Below are 10,481 nucleotides of genomic sequence, written 5' to 3' on the forward strand. Positions count from 1 at the left end.
CTATGGATTCATGTTAACTACATGACATCCCTCCATTACAGACTAAAAGAGCTGATAAGGTCTTATATATACATTCCCCCCAAAAATATGAGCTGTGACAGTTTTTAATACACTTCAGAAAAACTTTGAACTCCCTACATTCCAAAGCGCAAATTGTGACATCTCTACATGTCTAATGCATTAAATTCTAGGGAAGGAAAAAACAGATATCAAAACCATTTATATCTTTATCGTGCATGAGGGGAGGAGTGCCTGTGAGAATTGATTCAATTCTTGAAAGAGCCCTTAGAATAGAATAGACAGTACTGCATACTAAAACATGAACCAAGCATCATAAAACAAAGAGTATCAAAGGACAGAATCCATATCATACAGTCATCAAGCCAGCAAAAATATATCTTCACACTTGTAATTCTACATTCATAATCAGAACAGGGGAGGCTCAGTGCTTAGACTTATATAAAGCCCTCATAGATGCCCAGTCAGAGAAATATCATGTAACAAAATAGATGGCCAACCATTTTTTCCACTTCGTATTAAGCTCCACATCCAAGAGCAAGTATCCAATCATTTACACCTTGTGTCAATTCCTCAATTACAAACTGCTTATTACATTACCCAGCTCACTTATGCTTTACATGCTGAATGTTGGAAGAAACATCGGTGGTAGTACTTTCTGATAAATGTGTTTTCCTCATTATCAAAAATTTCCTAGCCCAGCCCGTGAGGTAATTCAAGGTCACAATACTGTGAACAATCATCCGCATTTGTATCAACTTTTCACGAAGACTCCTTGCTGCTAGTACCACTGCTGGCTTCATTGACCCTACTGGAAGTGTTTCGTGCACCTGGAAAGCGGCTATCCCAGTGAACAGAAAACAGTGGTTGGCAACCTTTATGTGACAAAGCCCTGAATTATATCTACATATGCGGCACAAATTCACCAGTAGGACACAGCTTTAAAAATAGCATTTCCTCATTCGAAAGAAACAGCTAATGCATTTAACAAAAACAAAAGAAAAGGAGTAAGACAACGATTAAAATTAAACCCTCCATCATGGACTGGTATCCTACTTAACCCTTCCAACATTACAGGCTAAATAAAAGTTAGTGGAGAAGCAGCAGCAAACGCACAAAAAACCACAGCACAGGTACAAGGATCAATTTATCTTGTTGTCATTCCTGAATGCATACTATCACACATACTAACCCGTTGAGGCTATGTTGCTTATACGGCGAAGCCCATCTTGTGCTGCACGGACTGCTCGAGCAGAACTCTTGACGCCTGATGATATATCTTGCCTATGAAGAGTTCAAACAAAAACCAAGGCCAGTTTAAAAGTGAATTAGGAATCAGTAGACTAGACAAATTAAAAACGCCAAATCAACAGATTTCTAACTCTACAGAATATCACCCGCCTGCCTTTACATATGGATTCTCACCCCAACTCACTGAGCTCCATTGTAAGATCACTAATCTCCATCCCTGACAGCCTCACAGCTGCCATTGTGCCAGGTAGTTCCTCCCGGGTGACTTCAAGAAGCTTCTCCAATGATTCCGCTGCCCTCTTGAAAGCCTTTTGCAGCAGAAATGTGAAAACACAAGAATTATGTATTATCCTTAGTCCCACTTCCAATCTAGGATTACAAACGCTTCTTCATGTAAAGGCACGAGATTCAGCCTAAGTGAGTGAAATGACAGAGCAGAATAGGGTATGAAGAAGATGAAACCACAGATCAAATGTAATATGATGAAAGACAAGCTCACCAATAAGGTAGGAATTGCAGCCACAAAGAGAGCAATCACCACACCTGCTGTCTACATAGTCGGATAGAAAACCATTAGTGAGAAAACATCCTCTTGCAACTAAGGCAGTCAAAGCAGAAAGTTCAAAATCGTAGTTAAAACTAAGTTTAGTCTAAAATCTGATTTAAAAACTACTTGATTAATTAATAAAGCTTAACACTTCAGCTTGCACATAAATCCAAACGACTGCACCTTTTGACAAAATACATGATTGGAATAATCAAACTCTCAGAACTACCAGCTCTGATTGTTGTCTCTCCCATGATACTACCTGGGCCTCCTTAAACAAGCCAGGCATGGCTTGCTTGGCCTAAAGGACAGTGTTGAGATAGCAGAGGTCGGTTTGAGTGTGCTAGTCATGGTTAAGCATATCTGAAGAGTTGGTGTTGATAACATTTATTCCTGGGAGAAGCCTAGTAAGGTCCTAAACCTCCTGCCAACCCTCCTCTCACTATTCAAGTCTGGGTTACTGTTTTTGGTCTACATCATATCGTATTGGTAGTCCTAGGTTCATGGTATAGCCGAGAGTGCTTCCACTTCAACAATGAAACTCTGGGTCCACTGCAAAATAATACCAAGCTTATCTTGCTCTGACCAACCTGCCAATTAGACTTTGGGCTGGTACTTTTGATCTAGCTAGAAGGAAGCAACTTTCCAGAAAAGCAAAAATCTGTTCTATAAACTGTCACCTACAGCTAGATTACCTTGCTCTAACAGATGTAAGCAATCCCTCCAACTGGTTTGCTGTCCAACTGAGATATTAGTCCAGCATTCATTAACCCCTTTAGTTTGCAATAGATGAGATGAGCTCTGTCATTGGTTTTGTAAGGCATGAGGTGTGCATACTTGGTCAAGTTATCTATAACGACACAAGCATCATATCCCCACTATAAACAGATAGGAAGGGAAAGAGCTAAAAATGAGGTTGCTTTGGATGTTCCATCTGACTTCTTTTACATGATCATGCTCTTGCAAATAAGTCTTTAAACCTTCCACTTAGACATACTTTGCTGGCAGCTATCTGATGTCTTCAATATACAGAAGGCCTGATGAATGTAGCTCCTGCAAAATCTGTGGGATACTTCAAGCAACCAGAGTCCACCAGTCTACTGTTATCATACAGCAAAACCATCTCAACAGTAAGGATCATGCAAGCTACCATATGCAGCTCTACAAGTCCTATCAGATTTTGAGGCAAGGATGGGAATCAGTTTTCAAAACTGGTTTTAACTTAGATAGTTAGAACCAGAGTTGAGAATCTATTTGTGGTTGCAATGAATTAACCATTGCAACAATAATTGCCCAGCATGCACACATCCTTAGATGTGCCGTCCATGTTGTAAGTACAGACTTAGGAATTCGGACAATTGCTGCAGATTATCAGTTATGTGGTGCTCTGGTGGACACTGGTTTCAAAGCTCATTAGCCCCTAGGGTACTAGACACCAGCTTTTCCATTGGATAGAACCAGCCTTCCAGCCTACAGGCTATCATTTTTTCAAACCAAACTTTGCTTCTCCTCATTAGTATTCGCGGATTGAAGCGTTATGGATAGTGTGCTTGAGGATTCTGGGATCACCAGCTATTGAACCAAGCATTTGATATTTATCCCTTTCTTATACTTTTTTTTCCCAGAGAAAAGAAACTTCTATTCATGCTCGGAAATAAAACCCCGGCACTTTCAGCCTCCATAAGGAACTGAAAAACCAGTAATTACAATGGAAAGGCTGGGAAAAGAAAACCAGCCTGTTCCCAGGGCACCGGCTCACTGCCTAGGTTGCCTATGGAACAGGAGCTAACAGCCACGGAGGTGGTCTATACATCCCGCAGATATCTCCCGCAGAAAGAGAAGAAAATCCCTGCAGGCCAAGCCTTGTAGAGGCGGTCCCACCTTTCGGCAGTCCCTCTCAAACCTGCAGTGCCACACTCCCAAGGAACGCGCAGCGTGAAGGTGATATCCTGCCAGCCTCGTCGAGGGAGCGCCATTGGGTTGTGCAAGATGTCCCTAGGGAGGTTATCTCACGTTTCTCACCTCGTCTCTGGACCAGCCTGAGGCCACGGAGGATCTCCTATTTCTTCTTGTTGATGGCTCATGGAGGGCTGCCCATTGGCCCCTGGCTAGAGCAGATGTGAGTCGGTGCAGGTGCCTTTGTTGTACAGAGGGAGTACTCGAGACAGTCCCCCACTACCTGTGGGGCTGCATAGATGCGCAGAGAATTTGGCTCGCAACATTCGGATTGTGGTCAGCACGCAGCAGATTCACTTGGGGGATGGTAGCATGGCTCACAGAGGTCGCGCATGCTTTTTCCATTGACCCATTGTGACTAGCTTACATGATCCATGGCCAGTAGGTCTCCTAGGTAGAGGCCTTTGAAGCAGCACCACCCACCTGTTCATGCCCGACACTCTCACTAGATGAGAGTGTCTGGGAGACGCTGGCCAGCATCACCACCTGAAATATTTGGGTTGCTCGTTGCAATCAGGTGATGGGGGGGACAGGCGACGACTCCAGCGGCTACCCTAGTGGCCATCAGGTCCAAGCCGTCACCTCTAACAATATCCGATGACCGATGCAAGTCGTGTAAGAGAAGAAGGGCACCTCCTCCACTCTGTATGACTCTCCTACTCGTGCAAGCCAAAACCACTACCCTAGGTCCCACTAAAAGTCACGGAGAGGCCGGCCCTCCCAAAGCCAAAGGCACCATACTGCTCCGAGAGAATTGTATCTAGGTCTATGTGCCAGGCCTTGCCTAGTTGGCCTACTATCCTGATCCACTGTCACTCCAACCCCCACAAGTCTCCCACACCCCCGCCATCACTCTCCAACTCATCCTGTAAGAGGCCACCTGTACCCACCCTGTAGAAGTAGCAGGGCCAAGAAAGGAGAGTATCCTAGAAGAAGCGAATCCTGAGGTGTACCCCTGTCCGCGAGAACTGACCAGCCCAACAGTGCGTGGTCTAGGGCGAACGAAGCCCCTCCCACCAAGAGACAGGGATCGCTGCCTCAATCTCTGTCATCCGGATGCCTGCCCCTTGTAAGTGAGAAAGCGCCTGTGCCCTGGCTGCTGCCTCACACGGGAGCCGCCTCTAGACCCCAAAAGACCTCGCCAGACCGATGTCCCAAAGTGCCCACCCAATGTGCATCCGTTGTCCTAGCATACACCCCTCTGAATCTCGGACCTCTGGGTGCCATATAAGTGGCTGATGCTCAAACTACTCCTTGCAGGACGGGCTAGCCCAAATGAGTTAGTTAGAAAGGCGCTACCAGACTCTAAAAAGGCTCCTCATCATGATTTTTCAAGTATGTCCAAATATTTTCTCGAGATTGTTTTGGATATTCCTATCCTATCAAATCCATAAAATATACTTTTAAGCTCAAGTTATTACAGGGTTAACAAGATTTCAAAAGCTCTTATGACACAATGTGCTAAGGTATGATTTTTTACTCTCATGATGAGCAATAAGAGCTCTTTGAAATTAGAAGTACTATTGAAAGGTTAAACATTTTACCAATCTCGGAGCCCTGGACGCTTCGCAGTAGATGGCTAAAGCACCCTTGACCACCTCTAGGCTCGCTGTGGTACCCTCAACAAAGGCTGTGTCGTCTGCGAACTCTGAGTCTAGAAGCTGCTTCTCCTCCTGTCTGATGGGGAGCTGCATCCCTGTGAGACTTGACGTCTGGAAACACAGGAAATATCCCAGAGCCTCGGCTATGAAGAGAAAGAGAAAGGGGGTGAGGGGGTAACCCTATCGAGAAAGAGAAAAGGTCTTCCCCATGTGGCCACCAATGATCACCTAGCTGGAGCTCCCCGCATAAAGAGCCGATACCCCTCTAATCCACCTGTATGTGAAACCCAGATGTTGCATCGTGCCCTCTGGGAAAAACCAGTCCACCCTGTCGTAGGCCTTCTCGAAATCCAAGAGAAGAATGCCGAGGGGCTGTGAGTCCTCCCTGGCCCAATCCACTGCCTCCCAAAAAGTAAAGATGTTGTTCAGGATGCTTCACTCTTGCACAAAGCCATGCTTCACTCTTGCACAAAGCATGTCTGCATGTCATGGATAATGTTTGGAGGTGCGACCGCAACCGCAAGCTCAAGACCTTGGCTAGGATCTTGTATGCGGTATCCCACAGGATGATTGGTCTCCACTGGCGAATGTCCGACCTATCCCCCTCTTAGGATTAGACAAATCCAACCTCGACTCAAGGACTATGGGAGCCAGCCAAAGTCGAAGATCTCCTAACATGCCAGTCAAAAAGGCGTGCTAATGTGCTCCCAGAAGCTCAAGAAGAATGTCGGGGTCAAGCCATCCTCCGCTGAGCAATTTTGGGGGGTGCCAAGGGAGCGCAGCTGGATCAAGAAGACCCCTCTCCCATAGATGGTAACCTGCTCGTCCACACTGCCTTCCCCCCGCCTCCTTCCTTCCCTCGCTTCTCCCCTCCCGCCTATCGTTTTCTCCTTCCCGCCATACCCCCGCCTGTTTGCTGTCCCGTTGGACGGCCTGTGAGCTGCAATTTGTTGCTGGAGGCCGACCTCCAGCCTGCCTTGAAGCTGCCCTGCTGCGACCACCTTGGAGCTGCGTCTGAGGCTCCCTTTTCAGTTCGAGGGCCTTCCACTTGAGCCCTCTATGCCCTGCCTGTTCCTTTGCACGCCCAGGGGACTTGCGAGTGTGTTTTGCTCAGCCTGGAGCAGCAGGATTTGCAGGGAGCTGATCGTGGCACCTATGGAGCTGCGAAGAGCTGTTGAAGAGGCCGTTGCTTCGCTCTTTGACAGACCACAAAGGCCCGGTGTGCATTATCATGAAGCTGGTCAACGTTTTTTGGGTCAGTTCAGCCCCCCCAGTTAGACGTTTCAGAGGGAGCCCTTTGCAAGCTGTTCCTCCTGTTGGAACAACCTCCAAAGGTTGGGCTTTCTAGAGCTCTTTCTTGAGAGCCCACCTTGGAAAGGCCTCTTTGGAACAGCTCCCCCTCCAAATGTTCGCAAAGGTCCTTTGTCCTTCCAGCCAGTTTTTTTGGAGGGCTCTTTCCCTTACTTTCCCTTTTCCCCCTTTTCCAGCCACTTTTTTCCTTCCACTTTGCAGCGTGGAGTTTAAGCTTGTTCTTTTCTTGGATTGTAAACTTGACGGTGACCCTTGGTCTAGCTAGAGGAGCTCAAATGGCAGCATCCTCAACTCCCCAAATTGTTAAGGTCCGCCTCTCTCCAGAAGACAAGCAGCAGGTGACGAAAGAAATCGAGTCACTACAGGACAGAGCAGTGGTGGGTAGGATAGTGGGACTCACACCGACAAGGCGACAGGTGAGGGATTGGATCCAGGCATGCCTTGCACTAGAGCGTGACCACATCCCTTTCTTATCCTATCGACGTGAGGTAGCAAAATTTTTAATTCATTTCTATTATAATGGAGATTAGCACTCAGGCTTTCCCTTTGGAACATTTATTTTTTCTTGTCTTCTTTTTTTTAACAAAAGAGAGAGAAATAAAGAAAGAAAGATGTACTAACATCTTGGGAAGGCCTTACGGACCTATGAGACAAGGTACAATTAAAGAAGTAACTCATAAAGCCACTATGGGCTGAGGCAAAGGGCTCACTAGAGCCCTTGCTGAGAGCGAGAGAGAGAGAGGAATAGGAAAGTGCATCATTCTTGTTTGCCACATGGGTAAAGTGGAATCTGAGATGCACTACATATGCATTGCCCATTGTAATATAAGATGCACTACCCATCTGTGTGCTGTTCCAAGAAGCCTGACAGTTTCTTTTATGATATAATGACCGGCCTGGACTGCTAGTATCTGTAGGCTGGTGTGTCCTTGAGCATTTATCGCTTAAAAGAGCCCAGGGTTCCCCTAGTCCTTGTGTGGTATAGAAATCAATTACTCCTATGCAAGAGACGAGATTCTCTCCAAAAACACAGAGAGATTACTGGACTCTTCACTTTTAAGGGCTAGGCTCTTATACAGTTTCTTCTAAGCTTCCTCCTAAATAACAAGTGCTCTTCAAATGTAAGAGACGTGGTTACAGGCTTTTTTTGCTAGGTGGAGAGTTCAGCCCATCCCACAAAAGGTCTGCAACAACCTCGGCCAGTGGTCACTGGTGAGATGTCAACAATATTATGATTCACTAAGAAACCTATCAGATCATTGGAAAAGCAGTGCAGTATTTGGGAGACTTAAGGTATTTCCACCTTACTCTTGTTTTGCCTGATTGGCCTCCACACACTTTTTTTTTGTGAAAGCACATTACTATATTAACATGAAATCAATGTACATGACATTAGACTCCAAGGGAGAGCCCAATGGAAGAACTCAAAAACAGTCAGAAAACACTTCAAGGCTAGTAGCATCCAAGTCCCTTGCAGCAAAACTATCATATAAGGATTGCTTGAGGGACATTCTGAAGAAAACATATGCCTGAGGAAACTGTTGACCCATCCTAGAATGCAATCTCTGTGTCCAAATGGTCCATAGTACCCAAAAGCGAGTCCAGTGAAAGAAGAGGAGGAATGGAGACATCTGAGATGAGAGGCATCCAAACATCCAAAAGAGTTTCCCAAATCTGATAGAGGGAAACCGAAGCCGCAGCAAATGAGAAACATGAGTGATCAATATGCGAGAGTGCGGGCAAGACCATAATAGATGAGGAACTGTCTCGCGGTGATGAGAGCAACGGGGGCAGGAAGGGGAAGCAATGCGGCGTGCTGCCAATTTCACCCCGATGGAAAAAGCTCCCACTATACATCTCCAAAAGAAAAGCCTCTGTTTCAATGGCAATTTGACTTTCCAGATTTTCATGAGTTGTGATTGCCACCAAGATAAAGGCCTATCCAAATTCCAAAGAGTGTTGGCATGCTTATCAATCCATGGCGGTGGAAGAAGAAATCTGTAGACCTTCGAGGAGGCCAGATTATGCATTGAAAGCGAATGGGTAGCAGAAGGTAAGGAAGTCAAATTCCAGTCCAGTAATCTGTCCTGTACAAACAGTGGAGGAACCAGAACAAATGACTGCAACATAGTTGAAAGTATTCTCCAAATGGACCTATGATGCAGACCCAAGGAGAATGTCCTGCAAGCTTGTGGAAATGAAAGCATATAACCTTGTTGATCCACAACATCACCAACAAATCTTATACCCAATTTCATAAGATTGTATGCTTTAATAGGTGCCTCTAAAGCGAGAGGCGATTCAAACACCTTGCTCCAATTGGCCTCCACACACACCTCCACACACACACACACACCTCTCTCTCTCTCTCTCTGACTCATATACAACAGAAAATCTTGATGGACACTGAACGGGAAGTATTTATCAGAAGGCATCTCATCCACAGATTGTCTTCATCACTTATAGAGAAAAAGAAAGATTATTGAACAAACTAACAAGAGGATTAAAATGTGGGATAGCAGAGCACTTCACCTGAAACAAAAACCCGTTGAGTTAGCAAAAGTTAAGAAAGCTAGGAAGGAGGGCAAGTGAGCACTTATTTCAAATCTAAAGCCACTCTAGTCTTAACTAAAGTAATCAATCGATGGATGTTTTACCTCCTTCGGGAGTTTTAATGGTAAGGAGAAGTTCTGTAGAAAATAGTCTCAAGTACTCTCTTGTCACATAGAACCCATTGGGCCTTCCTTAGAACTTCTCTCCGCCGCCCCCCCCCCTCTCTCTCTCTCTCTCTCTCTCTCTCTCTCTCACACACACACACATTTAGACATCCGTGCACTCACAGGCAAATAAGTCGACAGTTCGGAAGCTCACCACACAAGCAATGGTACTCAATAGGAATAAGTGCTGGTCTGTAAGATTCCAATTCTTCATCGACACCGGAGGCATATACACAGTGCCAGTACTTGAGGATAACTCCCTCACGTCATCCACATTATTCTGAGGCTCCACAGTTATAAAAACAGAACCAACGGTGTCGTTTATTTTGCCTTGAGCTTGAGTGGCTGATCTTGCAACGATCATAATTCTTCGAAAGGGTGTCGATTTGCAGCGTGGGATTTTCCGTGAAACGTGGATATTATCTCGAAAGGCAACACTTTTCCGCGAGGGCGTCCTAGTGATTTCAGAATAGATTGGAGAAAGCACACAGAGACCAATGCTAGCCATTTAGGATTCGGTCGTGTTTCGTCATCCGAACTCAGCTCTGCACCAGAGGCAACCCAAAGTCTCCTTGAAGCAGATGATAGGGATTCTTGTCAAGATCCATCACGTGATCGCATAATCAAAATTGCTGAAACTCCGCAGTCGATCGTCTTTGCTAGGAAGTAAGAAAGCACGGTGATGATTGATCAAGGTGGACTAGAATCGCGACAACACCATACTGGTAAAACCCACTTCAGAATCTGAATGATGAATGGAATGCCAAAAAGAGATACCCGATTGGAGAGAAGCATTTCCAAAGCACCACAAAGTCCAACTAAAGATTCCTTGTCGCCTTCTCCATGCACAGGCACGAGCAAAATTAACAATTGAATCCTTTTTTTTTTTTTTGAACACACCCACACCAGAGTCACTCAGCTGTGGACCCATTGACCGGTGCACAATGGGTCCACAGCACCGGGCAATGGGTCCACAGCTGTGGCACTCACACACACGCACCCAACCACAAGCTCGGACTCCATGCCCCAGCCTCCAAGACTTGAACCCATGACCTGAGGGTTGGCAGCCCAACACTCAAA

At 45.7% G+C, this 10,481-nt stretch overlaps 1 protein-coding gene across 3 annotated transcripts; it reads right to left on the bottom strand.

Moving 5' to 3' along the window:
• Positions 1 to 470: 470 nt before the first annotated feature.
• Positions 471 to 10,230, bottom strand: LOC147891985 (uncharacterized). 3 transcript variants are annotated; one of them, XM_087388686.1, is made up of 5 exons: positions 9,556 to 10,230; positions 1,769 to 1,819; positions 1,444 to 1,577; positions 1,211 to 1,302; positions 471 to 859 (listed from the first exon to the last, which is right to left on the bottom strand). In XM_087388686.1, the coding sequence occupies exons 1-5, from the start codon at positions 9,907 to 9,909 to the stop codon at positions 624 to 626; spliced, it is 867 nt and encodes a 288-aa protein (XP_087244812.1). In that variant the 5' UTR covers positions 9,910 to 10,230; the 3' UTR covers positions 471 to 623. The 3 variants fall into 3 exon arrangements, with proteins under 3 accessions (XP_087244812.1, XP_087244813.1, XP_087244814.1); XM_087388687.1 differs by having other exon boundaries at positions 634 to 848; XM_087388688.1 differs by having other exon boundaries at positions 846 to 921.
• Between the last annotated feature and the right edge of the window lie 251 nt (positions 10,231 to 10,481).

This window comes from Dipteris shenzhenensis, chromosome 17, assembly GCF_047967505.1.
Source record: "Dipteris shenzhenensis isolate YYH24624 ecotype China chromosome 17, Dip_SZ_1.0, whole genome shotgun sequence".
Lineage (NCBI taxonomy): Eukaryota > Viridiplantae > Streptophyta > Polypodiopsida > Gleicheniales > Dipteridaceae > Dipteris > Dipteris shenzhenensis.